This window comes from Sinohyriopsis cumingii, chromosome 1 (assembly GCF_028554795.1).
Source record: "Sinohyriopsis cumingii isolate HCF-2022 chromosome 1, ASM2855479v2, whole genome shotgun sequence".
In the NCBI taxonomy this organism is placed as follows: Eukaryota; Metazoa; Mollusca; class Bivalvia; order Unionida; family Unionidae; genus Sinohyriopsis; species Sinohyriopsis cumingii.
In genome coordinates, this window is record NC_142961.1 from 173,006,999 (window position 1) to 173,032,281 (window position 25,283).

At 36.1% G+C, this 25,283-nt stretch overlaps 1 protein-coding gene across 1 annotated transcript; it reads right to left on the bottom strand.

Moving 5' to 3' along the window:
* Positions 1-1,433: 1,433 nt before the first annotated feature.
* Positions 1,434-24,401, bottom strand: LOC149808396 (uncharacterized protein CXorf65 homolog). Its single transcript, XM_089976638.1, has 5 exons — positions 23,556-24,401; positions 18,104-18,190; positions 7,350-7,466; positions 6,327-6,419; positions 1,434-2,980 (listed from the first exon to the last, which is right to left on the bottom strand). Exons 1-5 carry the CDS (start codon positions 23,578-23,580, stop codon positions 2,835-2,837), a joined length of 468 nt encoding a protein of 155 aa, XP_089832764.1. The 5' UTR covers positions 23,581-24,401; the 3' UTR covers positions 1,434-2,834.
* Between the last annotated feature and the right edge of the window lie 882 nt (positions 24,402-25,283).

Below are 25,283 nucleotides of genomic sequence, written 5' to 3' on the forward strand. Positions count from 1 at the left end.
CATATCACTGAGTAGGCATATAGTATGACCCTGAGTCTTGCATCTGACTGACTGAGTAAGCAAATGGTATGACCCTCAGTTTTGTATATCACTTACTGAGTAGGCATATGGCATGGCCCAGAGTCTTGCATCTCACTACTAAGTAAGAATATGGTATGAAACTGAGTTTTGCATCTCACTGACTGAGTAGACATATGATATGACTGACCCTGAGTCTTGCATCTCATGGCACGACCCTTAGTCTTACATCTCACTGACTATGTAGGCATATGATATGACCCTGAGTCGTGCATCTCACTGAGTAGGCATATGGTATGATACTGAGTCTTGTATCTCACTGACTGAGTAGGCATATGGTATGACCCTGGGTCAGTCGTAATCATACATCAGGTATTGTCTGCTGTCCATTAACACGTTCTGTTTTATTGGTACCTGTTCAAAGAAATGGCCTGCACAATTTAAAACGGGAAGGGTGTCTTTCATACATCATGACATTTAACATTATACAAATGATGCCTCTCTCATATCCAATACAGATGCCATTACTAATTGTGTATGAAGCATTCAATAACTTCTCAAAACGGACCTGTATATAATCTTAATAAATTATTTGATAAAAGTATTGTCGCCTGCTTACTTTCAAATGTTTATAAATAAGGTGAATCCCCCATCAAACTTGGTCACTGTTACTAAAAAATGCAAACTCTTTAATTACTTTTTTATTGCTTAATGTAACTAACTTTGACAGCAGGCATATCTGCATAGTGGGCATATTTGCATAGTGACCTTTTAAATTTATACGATGCTTCTGACTGGCAGTTAAATATGGCTGGTGTTACTAAAACAAACTTTAAGTAAACTTCAGTGTAAGCATCCTTGCCTATCGAGTTTATAATAATGATGTTGATTGTTAATCAAGTAAATACGGCCACCATTACTGAAAATACAAGAAAGCTTCAAACAATGTTTATCTTCTAAACATATACAACAGAATTTAACCAAGTTCGATGTAAAGCATCCAGTTTACCCAGACTACCTGGCAAACGGCTTTAAGAGTGATGACTGAAAGGTGAGTGATCTAACTTGGTCCTTTTGTTTCATTGTTTCTATCTTGATTATATTCTTAATTAGCGTACAAAAATATATAAGACAAATAACACAAAAGTCACATCATTATTTCTTTTTCCAGAATGGTATGAACACTTTCATTAATAACTTACAGTGATTCAAGTGTTAACCTTTCCAAAAATGATTAGCATTTAATTATCCATGTGGTTGTGTGATGAATGTGTAATGAATGTATAATGAACGTGTAATGAACATGTGACGAATGTGTAATGAATGTGTGATGTATGTTTAATAAATGTGTGATGAATGCGTATTAGTCTAAAATGCATGAAAATGTCCATTTTGTGATTAAATAAAACATAAGATTGTGACAGATCAGAAGATTTTTATTTTATTTACAAGTAAAGCGTTAAAGATATTTAACAGGCAGTGGTATTAAACAAATATGTTCTATTGAGAGCATACGAAGAAACAATGCATGGACACACAGGTACTCAGGTGCACATACAAACACACACAAACGCAAATGGTTTTTTTTGTGGTTTGTTTCTTGGTACAACACGTATCCCAGAAATTCCCGCTTGTGACTTACAACTCGAAGTTTGAACTACATGAAGAGGTCTCTGATTGGAAGGTCTCTATGACAAACATAATGTATTTTGGTAGGTCTTTTAGTGGAAGGACTTTCGCTGTGGCAAACGTAAGTTGAGTAGGTCCCTGGGTGGGAAGACTTGGGGCAACGTTAAGTTGGTTATATGAATGCGTCGTGTTATGCTCAGTATGTTTGTATATGGATGTAAGGTGTAGATCTAAGTAGTTTCTGATCTATGACATTGAGGCAACGACACTTGGGGTAGGAATGGACCCGGGCCAAATGTCACTTGCATGTAAAAATTGGCATGTCCATGCCTAGCAAATGCATATGTATGGTAATAACGCTAGGGATATATATATATATATATATATATATATATATATATATATATATATATATATATATATATATATATATACTCGTTTTAAGTTTAAGTGTTGATGAGCAATTTTCCAGGCGTATAAACTAAGAAAGTTAGAAAGGCTAAGGTGCGTTCTGAGAGGCTCATCATCATCTTCAATACGTCTCCAAGGTACAAGCAATTTATTTATCAACTATTTTTACAAGTTTGTCGGAAAGAATGAGACTGATAACATATATTACACAACCTTTTTTAATTTTGACTCGCACGCAAATTTCTTAATACGTCTGCGAATGAGCAGGATCTCACGAATTACTCAACAGCTCTGATATGAGACAAAGGAATTGGATATCAAGAAGCTTTTGAAAAATAGGTCATAATGACAAAGATTTGCCACACAACGTGTTCAGAAATATAAAGGTTGTAAATTAGTTCTGGACCCGATTTTTGGTTAATGTTAATAAACTACTTAAAAAAGCAGGTGACATCAACTCAGCTTTAGTGTGCGACACACCACACAAAAGGTGCACCCATGCTGCATTTTTTTGCATTTTTTTTTTGAGGGGGTGCGTCTTATGAATCTGGAGTTTCTTAATTCACAACAATTGTCTTTGTACACGATTATCTATGAGTCTATGCGTTCCATGCCCACGTGACTCTCAGCTTTTGTGACAAATATGTTGTTGTGTTTATATTCACAATGGGACGTCCATAATATTAACCGATCTCTGAACACAGAATTCGCTTCAATTTTCCAAACGCAGTGACCTATTTCACCAAAAGCAAGTCATTCCAACACAAACCGCACACTCATTTCTTTTTTCCGGACTGTTTGAGTTTATTTTCAGGTTTCTTTTTCTCTTTCCCTTTTCCTTTCTTCAAGTTTGCAATATCATTAGGATCTATCAAAGACCCCAACCGAGAGAGATTTTTGTCAGGCCTTGGGTTGAGATTATCTGTGAAATAAGAAAATAAGAGTTATCAATTCTCAAGTTGATTAAGCTGACATTTCTCAGTGCGGATCATAATAAATCTAAATGCTCAGAAATTCAGAAATAAAAATAAAAAAGTATAAAAACTGGATACTGTCAACAGCCAAACTCTGGGTCTTGTTTTATAGGTGGTTGGTATACAGAGGTTTGTTGGTATACAGAGATTTAATTTCTACTGGAATGGCTTTCTAGGGACTAAAATCAAAGGCCGGCTATGGGTTTGTATAGGTATACTGAAAGTTTGGTCATAACAAAGGGTTGAGCTCGACAGCAGACTGCACTGTCGAGAATGTCACGACTTTTTAGATCGGAACATGGCTCGTCCATTTTCAACTTGACAGAAAACACAAAAGATGTTCCGATTTGTGTTCCAACTTGACAGAAAACACAAAAGATGTTCCGATTTGTGTTCCAACTTGACAGAAAACACAAAAGATGTTCCGATTTGTGTGTTTGATGATTCCTCGGGATAAATGTGCTTGAGAAATGTGTTCCTACTGTACGAGCTACATCTCGTTAGTTATTCTGAATTACTAGAACTAGTAAGCCTGATTATATAAATCGTAAAGAAACTGTCGACTCCCACCCCCATATATTTTAAATTACTGTCCAGTCTGGCTATAAATTAAGTCTGTACTTGCTCCATCTTATTAAAATCAGATCTCCATTGTTATACATGAAGATCTGACAGCGACCGCTTAGAGGTTATGTTCTGGTAACCTATGTTATTACCATAATCGCTAATTTTAACAAGAAGTCAGACGAAGTCTTATATCTTCACGTTTGGAGACTGAGCAGTGTGGATGAAGAACCAAACGATTTGATTTACTTTCAGATTTTTGAAAGCTGCATTTCCATTGGCTAATTCGAAGGTCACCAGAACATGACCCTTAAGCGGTCGCCGTGAGATCTACACGTAGGACAGCGGAGATCTGATTTTAATCAGATTGGTACCTGCCTTCCTGTGTTCTATTGGGCAATGACCATTTCAACTTACTGTTGTTGTTGTTGAATTTAATTATAGTGGCGTGCGTACAATTGTGCATGTGCCACTTTTTCTGACTGCACCGCAGCCTGCTAGTTGTTCCTGGGGAAGGGAATGGTACCACCTCCCCCAGGCTTTTATGGGTTCAAGGAACCCTGATAGTTTGGTCTCAATCTGTGGGTCCATAAAGGTCCCTTGCAGTTGAATGGTTGGCTGTCATTAGTGGGAAGGAGAGTTCGGGAACGGTCCTGGTTGCTTCACATCGCTGGTTTCTTGTTGCATTTGCCTGGTGTTTCTTGCGTGTTTTTTTTTTCTCCTTCAAAATATTCTAAAAAAAGGGGGGTGTCTGTGCTGTTTATAGAGGTTGTTAGTAGAAATCATGTATGAAGAGAGATTTTCAAGGTTATTATGGTATTACTAGTCGAGGTGTTTAGGGTGTGCTTCCTAGTTTATGTTATTTATACGTTTTTAGATATTGCCTCGTTAAGTTGTTTATTTATTAATGTTTTTAGAGATTGAATATTATTTATACTTTATTTAGCAAGAGACCGGAGTCCTAGCCGATTGCACGGTTCGTTAAGGACATCTAGGACCGGAGTTCTAGCTGATTACTCGGTTCGTTAAGGACATCTAGGGCATCCGATTTTGCGGTTTCCTTAGTTTTTGATAGGTGCTTCGTAATTTCAACTTACTGATATTCGATTCATTAACGACTTACTGACATTCGATTCGTTAACGGATACTCCTAATTTTCTTTCTAACGAGACCCTGTGATTTGTTGTGGCATGCTACATTTGGCATTAATCATTTCAGTTTACTGCTATTTTTTGTGGCCCGCTACATTTGGCATTAATCATTTCAGCTTACTGCTATTTGTTGTGGCCCGCTACATTTGGCATTAATAAATTCAGCTTACTGTTCAAATGTTATGGTCTGCTGTATTTGGTACTGAGCGTTTAAGCTTACTGCTAAGACGTTGTGGCCTGCGACACTACCGGATTCCACAGACCACAAGATTATTATAATGATTCAAGTAATTATACTTACGTGATATAGGCACCTGTTACTACTGATATTACCGTAATATGACAGTAAAACGGTATCATTACCATTTTTAAAAGTCTTTAAGAATAGAAAATAAGTGCTATTGGGATTTACAGGCATTTGGCATAGTACTGTAGGAATTTTAGTCCCTCAAAGACGCAACAGTCAAAATTTTACAAAATGTATGCCCCTGTGACAGATCTTTTACTAAATTGTATACCCTACGGCAGATCTTTTATTATAATGTATACCCCTGTGACAGATCTTTTACAAAATGTATACCCCTGTGACAGATATTTTACTAAAATGTATACCCTATGACAGATCTTTATTAAGGTGTATACCCTGTAACAGATCTTTTACAAAATGTATACCCCTGTGACATATATTTTACAAAGTGTATATCCTTGATAGATACTTTACTAAACTGTATATCCATGTGACAGATCCTTTATTAAATTGTATAACCTATGACAGATATGTTATTAATGTGTATACCCCTGTGACAGATCTTTTACAAAGTGTATATCAGTGACATATCTTTTACTAAGCCGTATATCCCTGTGACACATCTTTTACTAAACCGTATATCCCTGTGACACATCTTTTACTAAACCGTATATCCCTGTGACACATCTTTTTTTGTAAATAATAGTCAGGCTGTTGTAATCGCATGCGCACACCTGCACAAGTTTCAGAGTCCATAATTTTCTGACTTTAAAGTAATAGAATACTAAATTTATATTCATGTGCAATCAGTATTCATGCTAAATTTATATTCATATGCAATCATTATTAGTACTAAATTTATATTCATGTGCAATCAGTATTCATACTAAATTTATATTCATGTGGAATCAGTATTCATACTAAATTTATATTCATGTGTAATCAGTATTAGTACTAAATTTAGATTCATATGCAATCATTAATATTATTAAATTTATATTTATATGCAATCATTATTCACACTAAATTTAGATTCATGTGCAATCGTTATTCATACTAAATTTGCATTCATATGCGCTCATTGTTCATACTAAATTTATATTCTTGTGCAATTATTATTCATACTATATTGGTATTAATATGCGATGACTTTTTACTGCAAGTGGCATCCATCCAGGAACTTGCACCAATCCTTAACATGACGAGAGCTGTGAAGAATGATATTAGATTTAACCAAAGGTTTATTGTTCATTATGTTTCTCCACTTTTAACGCTGTTTCTGCTCATTAAACCTTACAAATACGATATTAAGAAAGAGAGAGAGAGAGATACCGTTGAATTCTTGATTGTTCTCTAGTCCGACAAGCATGGGAGTAAATACGGTCTTGTCTGATGTGCTCATTGCATCGTCCATTTCCCCATTCGCTACGAAAGAAGACAAATCAATTATGGGAAAGTACTTTGGTCACATGGGCCAGACGGAAAGTCATTACTGCTCCCAGACACAGTATAGTGCTAAGATTGGCTAGCCTTGGGTTTCAAAGCCATGAGAGAAACAAATAGTTTAAACTTGGTCATGAGGAAATTTGGAATAAAAGAGAGAGGCAGAAAAAATAAACAAGAATTTGAGAAGTCATCCAAATTTATAGATTAATTAGAATAAAGTCTGCTTCATGACATAATTACAACAGCGATACGTTTTGTGCAAAAATTCTAATTTCTATCGATATTAAATTCATGTGGAACAATCAATACAGAGATAAACACAGTCAGCAGTTTTGGCCACAGCTAACAGAAGATAAGTACTGCATTTATTCATCACATACATCCAGTCTGGTTCTTGACATGCCTTAAGCACCAACATGTACCCATTAATCCCTATTCATGACGTGAAACCAGTCTGGTTCTATGCATACCTTAACCATCAAAATGGACCCATTAATACCTATTCAAGACATGCAGCCAGACTACTTCTTGGCATGCCTTAACCATCAATATGTACCCATTAATCTCTATTCATGACGTGAAACCAGTTTGGTTCTTGGCATGCCTTAACCATCAACATGGACCCATCAATCCCTATTATCATTATCATGGCCTACAGACTTAAAGCTAGACTTGTTATAAAAGCACAAGAATGCTGGACTGACAGAAGACCATCTTTAGGCGCATGAGTTGGGACTTTACTTTGACCATAGCCTTAGTAGAAGACTAACTCTGACTTGCACTCAACCAACTTCACAGCAAAACTTCGACATGGAAGACTAATCTAGACCTATCGCGAGTCTCAGTACAATAACAGATTCACATGGACTTATCATCAACCCAAGAATCACTTAAGCGTTTTAAACTTACTTTCAACTTTAAGGAGAACCAGCGTCTCCCTATCCTTGAGATGGTCATTCCCGTAGTCCAGAGGATAATTACGTAGGTTCTTCACGAAACCTTGCTCGTCGGACACATCCACGATGTCTGAGGGTACAAAGATCAGAATTGTAATGCAAATGGTATACTAGTGACACTCTAATGGTACAAAGATCAGAACTGAAATGCAAATAATATAATAGTGACACGTCCACAATGTCTGAGGGTACAAAGATCAGAATTGTAATGCAAATCTTACTATACTGACATGTCCACAATGTCTGAGGGTACAAAGATCAGAATTGTAATGCAAATGATACTATACTGACACGTCCACAATGTCTGAGGGTACAAATATCAGAATTGTAATGCAAATGATACTATACTGACACGTCCACAATGTCTGAGGGTATAAAGATCAGAATTGTAATACAAGTAGCATAATATAAAAAGTCACACTTTACTCCATGGACAGATTTCAATTTGCCAATCCAACCCAACCCAATCTCCCTCCCTCCAACAAGGAAACAGAGAATGCCAAATATCAGTCCTACGCCCAGTACTTACCGGTAAATTATATCGTTACCCCAACTCGAACCCCATGAAGAAAGAATGCCCGAAAGAAAGAAGAAAAAAAAAGAAGAATGTCAGACGTCAGTTCAAACCCCAATACATACTGGTCAATCATAACGCAACCCAAACCAGAACCCCTGCCCTCAAAAAAAAGAAGGCCAGACGTCTGTCCTAACCACACCATATATTGGTCAATCATAATACACGAGAAACGATGCAAGCTCACCGGCATCAATATTTGTACACACTTGTAACGATACAAATATCAGAAGCAGGAATTATCGAATGGGTTCATGGTCAAGTTCAGCTTTATTCATGTAAAAATAATACATATGCTCTTGATAATATTCACACAAAATGTCTTTAAAAAAAAAAAAGATGGTTGTAAAGCTTATAACCCTTTTACGAGGAAAATCATGAGGATAAAATGGCAAAGGAGGGTCTCAAACACGGAGACTCTCACATGGGCAAACATTCCAAGCATCCACATTTTACTGATGGAATCAAGGCTGTGACAGACAAGCCATGTTACCTGGATGTCAGATGAGCGACTACCAACGAAGAGGGTTTCGCAAAATAATAATTAAAAAATATAAGAATTTACATATAGATCGGAGCTGATTCAAGCCTTCCGTAATTAACTCTGCAAAGTGCATATATACTATTTATTGTGTTACGAATATATGATCCTAAAATAAGTAACAGAAAAGGACAAAAAACAACAGGTGTTGTAAAATTCAACAAATAATATATATTCCCTAGAAAACAAAGTGAAAATTTAAAATGAACAGTATTGTTAATTAAATCACAAATATTCCTAAAACTTCCATCACAAATCCACATGTATGATGTTCCAACTTCCAGTGATATTCCAACTAAATTCCAATATTGAATGTGTTGATGTATATGTAGTCTCTATTGAGCTGATGTACAAGTGGCCTAGATTGTCAAAATGTGTTGATGTATATGTAGTCTCTATTGAGCTGATGTACAAGTGGCCTAGATTGTGAAAATGTGTTGATGTATATGTAGTCTCTATTGAGCTGATGTACTAGTGGCCTAGATTGTGAAAATGTGTTGATGTATATGTAGTCTCTATTGAGCTGATGTACAAGTGGCCTAGATTGTCAAAATGTGTTGATGTATATGTAGTCTCTATTGAGCTGATGTACAAGTGGCCTAGATTGTCAAAATGTGTTGATGTATATGTAGTCTCTATTGAGCTGATGTACAAGTGGCCTAGATTGTGAAAATGTGCTAACATATTTTGATGTATCAGAATAAAGTAATACAAAAATGTTCTTGTCTGAATTCAGTATAATTCCAAATTAATGTTTCAGTTGAAGAATATTATCGATGATCACTTTGTATTTCTAGTGAATAATAATTTGAATAAATAAATCCACTCAAACGAAGAACTAAACAAACAATAACACTGATTCTGATTCCAGATGATAAGGCAAGAATTAATGATTTTCAGATAAACAATATTATATAGCACTCTACTTGACCTAGGTCGCAATTACCATTTTCTGAAAATGCTCTTTCACCCAGTGGAAGTTTCCACTCTAGAAGATTCGAAGTCAGAATCAAAACTGTATCTTTTAACTCAAATTCAGGTAAACATGTTTACATTAATAATGATCTGAATATTTAATAAACACTCACATATAAATATTAACTATGTATTATGTTGTTTACAAAATAAATGTCCATAGTCAGGTACACAGTGAACACAAGTACTAAATACAAATGTATATAACATATAATCATTAAGAAAAGCCAACAAACAATAAAAATTAAATATACATAACAATGATACACTATAACTAAAAAAAGGTATAAACATGTAGGTTAGATACTAGCATGTTGGTTTTGTGTTTGAGTGTGAGATGCCGTTCCTCGTTCCTGTACTACCATAATCCACTTACGTCGGATAGACTTTTAATGAGACTTTTTTTCTATTCATCAGTTAAAGCTAAACGGAGAGCATGTATGTCAAGTTCATTTGCTTCACGATGAAAAGTAAGCGATAAACTATTGTGCGATATTTAATATACAATGGCAATGTGGCTGGAGATGAATAATAACAAAATGGTGGTCAAATATATTGTAATGAAATCACAGCCAGAAAAATCAATCAGAGACTTCATCGTCTATTTCTGCGAGACAAAATATGCCCCAGGTGCATTGCAACACAGTAATTTAGAGAAAAATCAATGATTTTATTCGCCAGAAATGTCTTGGGTGCAAATAATAAACAGCAATCTGTTCGGACCACTTTGGCTATTTCTAAGATTTGGATTGATTCAATGCATTAGCAACTCCTTGTTTCGTAAGTATCAAAGGTGCTCCGAATGGCAATTATCACCATACATGCGAACTATGAATACGAGCGACTGGCCACAGTGTTGCAAATGACAGAAATATAATAAATGCACGATCTCTGTGAAACAAAACTGACAGGATTACATTGAATCATATGTTTCTTTCATTGCAAATATTTTAATTGACATCGAAGGTCGAAGTAGTTTCCTAAAATTTAAACTCGTGGTTGGCATTCTGTTTGAGTAACACTCACAGAAGCTATATTTTCTTTATTTTGTTACATACAAAGAGTCTCACTATCAAGCGAAACAAACAGCTGCCTGTGGTTGGCTTGGAGTCGATTGTTTTCCATTATTTCCAAGGGCATCAAGAAAACATTCATTGTTAATTATTTCAGTAATTTCGTCTAATCATGAAAACACATCACAAAATTCTAATTTCACATTTGCATGGTTTCTCTAGTTTCATATTGATATGACTTATTAGTAAGCCTTTCCGAGCCGAATATTTGTACTTCCCACCATGCAATACAAAGCAAGACACAAAACCAAATACAAAGAATTATTCATGTCTCAAATTACTAAACACGTATGCCTAAAATATCTAGATAATTTCCTATCTTAAGAAATTAGGTCCATTTTACGAAACTAATCCCTGCTGTCATAAGTCTCGAAACTGTTGTACATTATGACGCCTGGTTCTAGAAACTGGTTAATTACTCGGGTTGAGAAATATCTTCCCAACACCGACTCCCGCAAAGTCAACAAATAATCAGTAAAATAGCACATACCCTAGGTATGCTACATAATGTATAAAACCGAAATCGATCATGAACCCTCTCTGTGACTCCTGGTTACGCAATTTTAGTGTTGTCAATGCGTCAATATCGTTGCCGGTGCGTTATGATTGCATATGAATAGTGTGTGTGTGTGTGTGTGTGTGTGTGTGTTTGCGTACGTGTTGACTTTAAAATCATTTTGGGAAAATGCAAGCGCAAGTCTTTCATGGGGATTGGATGGAAATTGTGTCATGAATATTCGATTGAAAACGAGAAAGAATGAAATGCTGTGAATGGTTTAACAATTGCAATAAGCTGTTATGTTAAATTAAATTAAACCAGTCCCCATTATTCCGATATAAAACAAATGTATAAAAAATGTATATCCCATTGTTATGTTAAATTAAATTGAACTAATCCGCACTAATCCGTTATAAAATAAATGTAACAAAAGTTTATAACCCACTGTTACGACTGCAGGACCTGAGCCAACATGGTTCAACAGTCTGAAAGTTTTACAATTAAAAGTCTTAAATTAATAAAAAAATAATTTAAAATAATTTCAGTCTTAGAGATATACCACGTCAATAGGTATACTATTTAGTTGCCGGTACGTAGAGATTCACAGTCGGTTATTTAGTTCAACACCTGTACAGGTGAAAAAGTTGTTTTATCGGTGTTAGTAATTTTGAAAAGAAGTTTGCTACTTTATAAATTCGCTTGTTAGAAACGTGTTATCTTATCGTGTTAGAGATTAGGCTTTGTGTAGAATCACTCAAATTAAATGTATGTCGATGAAATTACAAGAATGTTGTTGGGTGTTAACTTCTCCTAGACGTGCATGTTAAAAGCGTATCTACCTTTCAGGTATTTTTTTCTTGTACCTGTCCAACTTGCGATAAAGAATGAGATTTCGTTTTTTACTCAACCTCGAAATAATGTAAGACCCAGTTTAGTAGTGTGCTTATTGAGATTTCTGGACCAAAAATAATCAAATTTAATGCGAAGCATCTTTTTTATTTTTATTTTTTTTTTTGCTTGTGGGCAATGCAAACACTTAGTAATAAAAGATTACAGAATTAAAATAAAGATATTCCACAATTCCGCATACGTCCACTGCTTAAAAATTACTTTATAAGCAGGAAATATGTTACTTTGAAAATCACTACACCAGTTAGACTATGATGACCCTGGAGATTTTCGAAATCGACTCTTAGCCCTAACCACGCGTATTTACATAATATAAATCTTTCCTAAGTCAAGCAAAAAAAATATGAAAATTTAAACACTTCTCATTACATGAACTAAGAGAAAGAAAAATTCAATAGTTCCCACTTGTTAACGCATACTATATAATAAACATGTCTTGAAACTGCTCACTCAAGGCCGAAACTGTCCTTTCCATTGGCCATAGCTAATTAGATAAGTAGGTGCTAAGTAAGGTTGATTAACATCTAGGAAAAGTGTATTAGAAAGAAAAAGCAAAATAGTAATTTTAAATTTGGTACGAAAAATAAATTGAACCAAGACACACTGAGATAAATTCAAATGTTTTGAGAGGTGACAAAAGGTTTTCGCAATCAAATCCCCAGTAAACAAGAATAGAATTCCAATATAAGGTGTCTGTAATGAGAATGGTACTATAAGCGAGCCTGATTGCCTTAGTGAACCCATTGGTGAATATATACTAGTAATGTTAGTGGTTAGTCATGATGGACAGGAGCCTCCATCAAGTGGGAAATCCTCTCTTTTGCTATAAATTCTAAGGTTAGTTCTAGCGTAAGGATCTGGATTCACGAATGTGTTATTATGCACCATAACTGTGGGTAAGGAGGGAAGGAAATAAAACACATAAGGCAAAAGAAGGAAAGTTGACAAGCTTACCACATACTGTTTGGCTTTCATAACAAATTGTCGTTGGTGAGATTTAATTTTATAGATATTTCAATCTTTGATTCGTGTTCAAGATCAATTTAAATAAATGATTTAATGAACCTTCGAAACCCTAAGGAACCCTATGAGATGACGCATAGGTCACGTGAATGGTCAGTACGCAAATCCAAAGCGATGGTAATTTCGTGTTGTTTGCTACTAACGAAGTTTCTGAAGTTTACTTTGTGTTCAGTGTTTTCCGTACTTGTCGAAGACGATCTGATTCGGATTTGTAACTGTTTCGGTTGTATTGGACTGAATTTACAGTTATTTTTTCCTATATCAATTTTAGTGCGCTGGTCAGGGCTGTCACCATAATGGCAGATAAAACTAATAACCCGTCTTCAATTGCACGTGGACATTTGCAAGAAAGTTTGCCCAACCGCGAACAGTTACAAATGGACAATGGGTTTAGCTCTTGAATAAAACACTGCAACCATATTTAGTGTCAATGGTAACGCTGATATTGAACATGCTGCTGAAGCTCATGGGGATGCAGAGTAGTCATTTCTATCAACGGTTACAGGATTAGGATCACCCTTTTCGCCTAAACGAGGTCATGCGAGAGCAACGTGAGAGTAATATGGTCGCTGCTTGCGGACCAGATAAATAAACAGTGCACAACAAATGAACAGATGCGAAAGCAACGAGCTGGTCTCTTACAAAAAAAATCTATCAAATATATGGCGTCCCTTGAAACCAAAATGTTGACTGTGACATCGTATAAAAGTGCTCGCACGAGCAGGCATCTCAAGTGTCCCATGTCGATGACGACGAAGAATTTCGACGACCACTACGCTCGGCAATGATGATGACTTCGTAACACCGGGGCATGAATTAGAAGGTCCCTGCACAAAACGTCGCAGGTGAAGTTGCTTTAGATTCTTTACTTTATTTTCTTGCAGAGTTGTCACAGCTCTGTAAACTTCAGGATCGGACTGTTTCCGAAAAACTAATTTCTGTTTTGACTTCGACCATACGCACTCAGCGGAGAAGTTGAAACAGTTATCAGACCAGTATATTCGACCAGATAACAGTAAGAATTTAACAGTGCCATAAGTAAATCCAGAAATTAGGTAGAAAATATCAGACCATGATATGTTTCTTGACATACAGGTTCAAAACACTGAGGTGCTGTTACTACTCTATGGTCTTAAACTAAGTAACAGAAAATGCAAAAACAATCAGTTTAGTAAAATTCACCAAATAATTTTCCTTAGAATATAAATTGAAAATATAAAAGATCTTAGACTATTGTGAATAGAATCATAAATGAATTCCAGGTCTTGAATGTGCTAATGTACCAATAGTCTTTGATGTGCTGATATACCAAATGTATTGCTGTATCACAATGATCATCGATAATATCTTTGAATGAATCCACCACAATAATCCCAAAATGGTCTTTTAGTTCAAATAATCAATGAGCACTTTGCAATTCCCATGAATATTTTAAATAAATAATTCCTCTCAAACTATATCTAACTAAAAGTGATTCTACAAAGACTATTCTTAAATAGAATTGAATAACTGTTTTCTTGGTCTTCCTTATATACAGACTGTCACATGACTTATGAGACAACAAAATACCCTGGACCAAGTTCGTTTCCAATGGAAATTTCGATCAAATTCTTGAACAAGGTCAGATCTTTTTACCTAAAATTTAGCAAACAACCTGAAAATAATCACGTGGAAAACCAAGGCCCTAAACTCGAATCAAAGTAAACATATTGTTTACAAATGATTATTATCTAAAAGTATAATTTACAATCAAGGACGTAATATGGTGTTTACAAATGAGCCTTACAATATTCAATCATGGACAAAAGTTAAATACACAGTAAATAACAGTATTAATGGCCAATGCCATCATTCTCCTTATGTCCCTGATGAACCTTTCTTGGAGATAAAGAATGCAATAGGCCACTAGAGACAATACATTGCTTTAACAAGTGACATCTAGTTCAGGTCAGAAAAGATTTCATAAAACCTGAATTGAACACAGTTTATCATCAGCTGTGTTTGTGGGCTTCATTCTTAATTCTCTTGACATAAATGTGGGCCTTACACTAAAAGGCTGATAGTTTGGTTCCTGGTTGCCAGCATTTGCTGAGGCGACTCCTTTCCCATTCGGAATCTTACTAGGTAAGTTGTGAAAATAGTGAACCTGAAGTGCCATGTGTTCCGCTGTACTACAGAACCCTTGACAAAGAGAAGGACCACAACTTGAAATTACATAGGGTTGAATTTGACAGTCCCTATGTTTTAGCGACAAAGGTCGCAAATTTGTACATCGGTAGATTCAAAATGTGGATTTCTCAGTTCGTCCTGTCTTTTTATCCCAGCCTCACATGGTTCTTTGGGGTGACAGCTTTATTGGTGGGTTAGTTTAACTGTGGCTCTTGGTTATCGGCGTCGGCAATCGGTCATCAGTAAAAAAAAAAAAAAAAAAAAAAGACCGTAGTTCCTTGAATTCTTGGAACTGAAAGTTGCTGTTTCCACTTGAATATGCTTCTGCTTAGGAATTAAGGGTCTAAGACAGGTTATGGACAATAATATTGCCGTTTCGTACATTAATAAAACGGGGGTAGAGTTGAGAAACTCGATCAGTTTGCTTTTCGAATATGGGAATGGTGCAGAGCGAAAGATATGTAGCTCAGTGCTTGTCATTTTCCAGTTTCATCGAACATGGAGGGTGATTTTCAATCGCGCAAGTTCAGCTGTGATTCTGAATGGATGTTGAGGCCTCAAATATTCCATAAAATGTAATATGCATTTGGTAATTGCGATATTGACCTTTTCGCCTCAAGACTGAATTGCCAGCTGCCAAGATACATTTTATGTAAACCAGACTACCGAGCTTCACTGATTGATGCCGTTTCTGTATATTGGAGTAATTCTACCACTTTTCCTCTGTCCATGTAATTCTTAGAGTTCTACAAAAACTGAAGGAGGATGGGGGGGGGGCGGCGATTCTTTCACCAATATGACACACTCAGTCATGGATCCCAAACTATTGTCTTTTGTGTCAGAGCAGTCGAACAAAATGTCCAGAACATCAGATATTCTGTTTCTTCCACAGGATACCACCATAATGCATCCACTGACAAAATGCTCCGATTGGGAGTGTTTCAGTTTGCAGGAAGGCTATGGAAAACGTAAACTAATCTCCAGCGAAGGATGTGCCTGTATGGCCAAAAACAGGTTAATCTATTTTGCTCATCTGTAAATTTAATTTTGGAATTTCTAGCTATGCTGTGTCCAAACGGATTAGAACGTAGTGATATAAATGAAGACAAATCCGATATTGGCGCAGTTCTACATTTTTTCAGATGTTTTCAGTTATCCTCAGCACCCATTGCTTAAACGTTTAAGACTTGCGCTTAACAAAAAATTTAATTGTCCAAGAATGTAATTACATGGGATGTTGATATTTTGCTAAATACTTGCAATCTCTTCCACCCGTTCGTAAATTTTCCTTTTAGTTTCTCTCATACAAATTTATTATGCTTCTAGCATTGCTGTCTGGGCAAAGAAGCCAAACCCGTCATTTATTAGATCTTAGAAATTTAGATGTAGATAAGAACAGAGTTCAATTTAGAATCAGCGATCTTAAGCAATCACGTGCCAGTTGGGTGAAATTCGCATAGCAACCAGACAGACGACTTTGTACAGTCACTGCCCTTGTAGAATATTTAGCTAGACAGTGTTAGGAATTATGAAACCAAACTTTTTCTTAGTTACTAGGCCCCTTTATTGGCAGCGAGCAGGGACAGTATTTCAAGATGGCTAAAGTCCACTTGCAAGCTGTGTGATTCCTAATGGTACTACATGCTCAATAAAATTATCATCGTAATTCAACTTGGTAAGTACCGTTTCATTTTCAAAATAAACGTAGATTCCTGTAACATATGAAATTTTTATAAAATGTTCTCTACCAAAGGATATGAACTAGTGATGGAAAACAAGAAACCAGACAGACAAAACAACAACAACAAAGAATCAAGTTCATTTGATTTTTGGACTCGTGGGGGTGGGGTGGGGTGGGGTGGGGTGTGTGCTGTGTCTATCTATTTTGTATGCTTAACGTTTGTCATTGACTGTAGATAGCAAGGGTCATTTTGAAACAACATATTACATGGCTAACTTTTTTTCCATGATTATACTTTTAGATAATCATCATTTGTAAACATCATATTTGCTTTCGATCTGAGTTCAGGGCCTTGGTTTTTCCTGGGAAATTCAATTGTCTACCTAAGATTTTTACTTAATGTTTACCGGAATAAAAGTTCAAGGCCTGGCCGTTTTTTTTATTACCAGTTTGCTATTTTCTGTAAGCGAGCTTGTTTACAAATTTGATGGGAAAGTTACCCACGTCATTGTCATTTTAAAAGTGAAAGGTCAAGGACTTGTCTGTACATAAGGGAATGGTTGTGCAATTGTTTAATCCTATTTTAATATCATTCTTTGGAAATGTCAGATATGAGTTTTAACTTCTGCTCAGATATAATTTGCGAGGAATCATTTGTATAAATAATTCATTGGAATTACAAAGTACTGATTGACTTTTGGACTAAAACACTGCTTTGGGATTACTGAGGACTCATTCAAAGACATTTTGGATTATACCAGTGTTATATATTCAAGACTGTTGTTAAAACAACACATTCAAGACTTTAAATGTATTCGGAATATTCTATACCTTTGGACTTGCGATAGAACATTGAGGATTATTTGGGATCTAATTCACAATAGTCTAAGTTTCTTCTAAATTTTAACTTTGTATTCTAGGAAAAATGATTGTTGAATTTTACAAAATTTTGGTTTCGCTTCTGAAAGTAGAGGCGCGCTTGTGTGTGCGTGTGTGTGTGTGTGTGTGTGTGTGTGTGTGAATGTCCTGAAAGTGCAGGGATTCCACAAGGCGCTAAAAGAAATAGGAAGCCACGCAAGAGCATCAACAACCGACATTTTTACCAAGAACACCATTTTACCGATTTAGAATCATTGAAAACTTTTATATTGTCATATTCCGTGATAATTACGCATGCATACGCTTATATACATATACATTCATGCATGTGCGTATACATTCACAAACACACAAAGTTCATAATGACTTGCGCTTTGATCTTACCCTCTCTACTGCATTGGCATCCCTTTTTGATGAAATGAAGTAGTATATCATTCCGACAGTTGATGTTGAAGATTTTGCTCTGGCCATCTGAACAAATAAAAAATAAGTTAGTTTTACTCTGTGTCATAAAATCAACACAACCACCCCGGCCGCTCCCCTGCCCCTCTCTGATTGTAGTAGAGAATGTTCATAACGAGTCGTAGAATTTCAGTTTTTTATTATATAATGAATGATTTAAGGATATATTATAATATATCATAAACGTACGTACTAATATGTACCTGCATTTCGTTGGACTAGTTCTTTCATCCGTCTCGCTCCTTCAGCTGCTACAGTTTTCATCAATAGATTTACAGATTAGGTAAATTTAATAATATTGGCGTTTACCTGATATTTAAAAGATCTTTAGGTACAACCGTAATTGATTTTTTTTTTTACACTTTCATTTATCAAGTGAATTATCTACTGTTCAGCGCCAACATATATTTATTATTATGGTAAGGTGCAGTAACACGCTATTACGTACATGTTACTGTATATATACCAGCAAGCGACAATAACTAATGCCTGAATTCAAATTATGTATTACTAACAGAAATAGGCTGTTATATTTTTTTTTTCTTCTTCAAAATAATGTATTATTTGTCTACAAAATCTAACCGCTGGTTTTAAGCTCGGAGAAACAATGTACCATGTCAAAAGTTCGCATTGTGAAATTGACTTGGAAGAGTTCTAAAACTGAAACTTTGAAAGGAAATCAATATCGCTAGTCTCCCACCATTGCTTGGATCCACGAATTTACAGACTTGTCAGAAGTATCGCATGTGAAATTACTGCACTTAATTCACATTCGCTATCGATCGGTATGGAATATTTCCCGTTATTTACACGAATATGGCAGTAACAAGTAATAAAATGGATCTCCACTTTGAGGACAACCTGCTAGCCATGCATTACGTTGTTATTAACATGTCAACCGGTTCATGGAACAAAAAAATAGCCGCATGTTTACATGCGTGAAACGGAAGTAGAAGCTTTTATGTCACTTTAGTGTGCTGGTTTGGCGGTACTTGTGCTAATGGAGATAATATTTCAGATCGACTGTTCCTAATTGTTTAGCAGGTTTATCCTTCTGTTCATATTTGCATGGGTCGCTAGCGGTTCGATTTCATCACTTTTACTAGATAAACCTTTGCGTCACTGTCCCCACAAGACTTGCAATTTGTCTGTAAACTTGGCTTCATGTTTTCAGGATCTTGTAACTAAAGTACCCTTGCTTTCAGCGTCGTATAAGTTAAGTATGCTTGCTTTCAGTGTCATAACACTTAAGTACCCTTGCTTTCAAATCAACTTCCCTCTCAAAGACAGAAAAAAAATTCACTTACATTGCTCTCATGAACTTACCCTGCTCATTTCTGGAGACAAATGGAATCACGATTATACATTGTATATGAAGTCATGAAAACTGATGGGTGTAGTCATCTTGTAGGGTGTTATTCCTACTCACGGGGGGGGGGGGGGGGGCACAGTAACCAACTTTTCACGCTCCAGTGATTACATTGTTTGTTTAAATCTGAAATCTAAGTTTTCAAGCTTCCTTATTTAGATTAATGTATTAATGTAACGTGATTAGCATATTCATCTTGAAGGGTGCTACTAATCGGGAGCGAAAACATGTCATAGTACTCCACTTTTCGTGTTCTATCGACTTCGCGTGATTCTTTTTTACTTATGCTACAGCGGAAACGGCGAAACATAGTATACGCATGAATTATTTGTGTAAGTTATTTTGCGTAAGTGTGGATGACTTATAAACGCTCTTTACAAAGTGGCATTATTTCGAGGCAGTACATAAACTAGACATTAGGTGTTTAACAGAAACCGTTTCCGATGACACCCTATATTTCGTCACCCAAACAGCTCTCACCACTACTCATGAATTAATTCTTAAAGTCAGATAGATTGCACACATGCAGACTGAAAGGTCCTTAATCTGCCCGTCGTCCATTGCCTTAAGATGACTTTCTGGTCAAGGTGCTCGCCTTTACAGATCATTGACACCTGTCTGCCTACGTGGGACTGAGTCTCGGCTAGACCAACGTGTGTGTGTAAGAAAGTTTGCCAGTAGCTTCCCGTGGGTCGGTGTTCCTTCCTGCGATTTTCACGGGCTCTTCCTCCATGTATAGCTTACCATGTGCAGAAAAATGGCTATAAACAACAACAAAAAAAATAATCAAACCGTTCCCTTAAGAACATACATATACGTGTAGTTCTCATTAGTGGGAAAATATTGGATAGCGTGATTACTATATTTCACTGAAGGATAAAATGCTTCTAGTTATCAAATTCACATTATAGATTTTCTAGACTTCGTCCTTGTTCTTTACCGGAGTGTTGGATGAGTAATGAGGCCAGAATTATCCGAATGTGTGTAAATCGTATCGGCAGTTTAAAACCGATCTCAAATGCCGATGTTTGGACTCGGTGGAACTATTTGGGACAACTGATGGCTCACAGATTAAACGATAATAAAAACAGCATTTGTTTTTTTACCATATATTAGCCAGTATTTTCATCAAATTCGGATTCTATAACTTGAATTTCGGAGTGACGTCTTTTGGCTACATTATATTACTATGTATAAATGAAATAAAATTAAAGAGAACTAAAATAAAATAAAAAAGAGATAACCTTGATCTGTAATAAAAGTTCTCAAGAACAACTTAAATGCAAAACTTAGTTCATACTTCCAAGTGAGTCAAGCATATTTAAAAATAGGTCACTAATGCTGCTAAAATTGCTTTTGTAATGTATGTGGAAATTAATACTTTTTCTGCCGAAATAGATTTTTTAGTTTTCCCGATGTTCTTTGGTCTTTTACTTTAATGGATAAGCTACACCTAATTAAAACGTTTCTTTTTTTCCAGCATGACATGTATATAAAACACATATTTGTCACGGCATATTGCCACTCTTCGCACCTTGCGTGTTTGATCTGGATGATTTGATTTACATTCCACGGCATATCGTGCAATACACAATGATGAACTCACAGAGAGTGTGTTTTTGATAAGTAATCCTAAGCAAATGCAGGTAACAATTTGTAAATATATTTAATAAGAGGTTGAAGTACTTTCAGACTTCAAAATAGATTGTTTCTTTGAGTTCTTTGTCGATCCGTGTTGTTAAATTGAAATTTAAATGTGTGACTGTGTGGTATAATGAAAGAACTTTTGACTGTAAACACGGTACCATGGACTGTTATCAATTATCGGCTGGAACATTTTCTCTGCGTGAAGTGTTTATTCAATACGTAGAAATAGTTTCTTTTCACGCTGAACTCCCATTTTCATGACCAGATATTCCTAATAATATGTTGACGAAAGAACCTGAGAGGGACACTGACACGCTTACATTATCATTTTAGTGTTACCTGGCTTGACGCGAGCGATTTTGTTGATGTCAGCCGTACATACTTAAGATTTGGAACTGAACGTGATGTTTGAATACAAGTCGTTCTGGTATTTAAAAGATATTTAATACATAATGAACATATTAACTTTGAACACTCCGACTCACACTCCTCTCTCGTGCGCCGGCCAAAGTTTGCTCACAGCACACCGTGTATGATTCAAATATAATACTATAATAAACCTGGGGGTGGGGGTGTTATTTTATTTACGTCTCCATTTATGACTCTGCTAGATTTTAGTGATTATTTGTTGATTATGGGAAGTTGGTGTCGTGAAGTTAACTCTTAAACGGAGTAATTAGTCAGTTTCTTGGAGCAGACGTCATAGTGTACAATATTCACGAGACTATATGGTAACGTGGATTAGTTTCGGAAATTGGACCTCAAGATAAATAATTATCGGGATATTCTGTTATATAGGTGTTTAGTTAGTTGATATGGGAATAATCAGTTGTATTAAGTGTCTGGGTCGTGTTTTATGGTGCATGGCGTAAAGTTCCGATCTTAGTCTCGGGAAAGCCTTCTAGTCGTACCAATGTAAAGCAAGAAAAATTATATAACTATGGTATTATAGAGTTCGTAATGTGTGGTCCTTAGGCGAAAAGGGAAAAAAATATGCAACTGTGGTATTAGAGTTTGTAATGTGTGGTCCTTAGGCGAAAAGTGAAAAAATATGCAACTATGGTATCAGAGTTTGTAATGTGTGGGCCTTAGGCGAAAAGGGAAACTATTTTGCAGTATTTGGGTGTTTAAGAGTCAACGAAGAATGTTGTCTTGAGGTCCTTGGAAATAGTTAAAACAACGGACCTCAATCCAGACTCACGAAGATGTTTGATTCGCTCAGTGAGATCTCTAGCGTGTTATAATACTGTTAGCAAGAATAGAACGTGCAAGATACGTTGATCCTGTTTAAAGGCGAAATTTAGCGACTTTTATCGGAGCAGGAACCACTGGGTATTAGAGGAAGTGGTGGACATTTTGCCCTATATTTACCCTGCGTTAGCGAATGGCAAGAAATAGAACAGCATTCCCACGACTACGGCGGCGTTAACGTTATGATTAACTATAAACGTTATCTGTTAATGTTTATGTAAATGATTCAGAGTGGATCGAAGCAAGGGACATAAGCGAGGAGTCATGTTACAGAACCCAGTCAGTTGTTTTTATAAATGATTCAGAGTGTATCAAAGCAAGGGTCGCAAGCAAAGAGTCATGTAGGAGAAGCCAGTCATATTTGTTTTATTTAAAATAGATTTTTTTTTTACATGGTATCGTCCTTTAAATGGTCAAGTAAATCACCAAAACGGCCAAACTATATGACAAACAGGACCTTCGCCGCCAAATTTGTTTTGTTAAAATATGACGGGGACTGAGATTTTGAGCTGCGTTAGTTACTTTAATAACGTAAAATTTTGTACGGCAAAATATACACCTTTACATATCTAGCCCAAAATTTGGTACTGCCATGCTCGCACCGCTACACCTCTCGAGAAAGAAAGATAGCGTAAGTATACCAAGAATGACGCTTGGCACTACCGTCGATTACGTTGCAAATCACCTTCCAGAAATGATTTACATGTTTCTAAATACCTTCATAGTCAATGTAATTGGTTTTATATAACATGTTTTACTTCATACTTTCCTCGCAATTTTGAGTCTTGCTGAAAATAGTATTCACGGTTTACCCCAAATGCCATTTTTCCTGATATTTACACGGTAATAGCAACATCGTCAAAAACTACAACTATCTCAATGGCATGTCTATTCAGATCTATTATTCTAATCAAATATGTATTTTACAGATCTCTTACATTACTCTGATAAAGTATAAAGGGTTTATTGTATGTCGCCGTGCTTCTTAAGTTATATTGGACACATGACAAACGTAAATTTAATTAAAGTCGTCCAACATCTGCCGATCATTATCAACTGATATTATCTTAATTACTCAAATAATGCGTGCGAATAAGGGAGACTTACCTCCAAACTTGACAGTCGCGAACATTCTGGTGAGCTCTTCCCAGTCTTTAATCCTTGGCAAAGTATATATGTATGGTTTATTTAGAGACCAGATTCTTAACAGACTATTTGTAAAACTCTTTTAAATAAACTACTATTTTTCCTTCGAATTAACTTTATGAAAACGGTAGGTAGATACATCGTACTTTGTTCATTGGTCAGCTTGCAAACGACTGATTGGATCCATTACAACGGTCATTGTATCAAAGGACTAGTAATAAGACCTTCATATTCAAATAGAGTCGTTGTATCTGTGATACAGAGGAGGGAAACAGTGTTGAATTATAAGCATTCACCTTATTCACTGCTGCAAAATAATTTTCAGGATTATGACAGACTGACAATTCAGTTCACTCTACATATCACTGTACAAAATCGATACATTAGTAAAACTTTTTACACAATTTCAATCCGTCCACACCTAATGTTACATGAAAAGCTAAGCTGTAGAATATTCTGAATATTAATGAGTCCACGACACGACTCCCTCTGCTAAACTCCTGGCATATATAGTAAAGAAAACATATGAATTCACTGGGTACTTAACTTCACTCTGGAAACAATCATTGGTGCGCTGGTTATTTTCTATTGTCTTTGCCAACCATGTCTTTTTAAAGACGCCCATTCCCTCGTTTTTACGTGCAAACTGTACAAGGTAGACATGGCCTTACCGTATAAGGTAGACATAACCTTACCGTACACATCCAGTTTCTGAACACGCAATTCCTCTGTCAAATAGTAAGTAAAGCCACTGGTAGTTGCTCACCCACCCATCCACTTCTTCTTCCACAGCAACTCTCTAGTACTCGAATTCAAATTGTTAACTTTATTATATAGATCGAGCAAATGAGCCAGCGTTGCTATCAGTTTAGAATGGTTATGAATGGGGTATGTACGATAGGTCAACATACGTTCGATTCGATGCGGGTTGTGTTTGCGTGTTACCGTGAAAATATATAAAAGGTATAGCCTTTTGTACTGGTAGTCAGGTATTCTCTTTCGCATTACAAAAGGAAACTAATATGCGTACAAGATTTGGGGGTCAAAACAATGACCCTGAGATTACTATCTGACTTTGGTATTGTGATTCAAGACGGGGATTAGATTATTTACTTTTCATCGCCACTACCTATTGTCAATGGGTGCCTTTAGTTACTACAAACCCTCTACCAGTACCTACAGTATTATCATGCTATTTCATGTGCAGAAATAGATTTAGATGATGCTGAAAGCTGTATAGGTATGGTGCGTCGCTGCAGTCCAAAAAAGAAAAGTACGGTTGTATATGTGCTGACAACTCACCTTCTTAATTCCTCTCTGCCATCCTCTTTGTGCACTTGAAATTTCCAAATGGGCTGGTAGGGTGGGGAAGTGCAGTCCGAAAAGGAAAAATGCGATGGTATTAGTGCTGAGGAAACATAAATTTGAAATATTAAGAAAGAGAGACAACAACTCACCTTCTCAATTCTTCTCTGTCATCCCCTTTGTGTACTTGAAATTTCCAAATGGGCTGGTAGGGTGGGGAACTGCAGTCCAAAAAGGAAAAATGCGATGGTATTAGTGCTGAGGGAACATAAATTTGAAATACTAAGAAAGAAGGACAATATCTGACCTTCTCAATTCCTGTCTACCATCCTATTGTCCCCTTTAAATCCTTAAAAGGGGTTGGTCTCACATAGGTCAAGATAG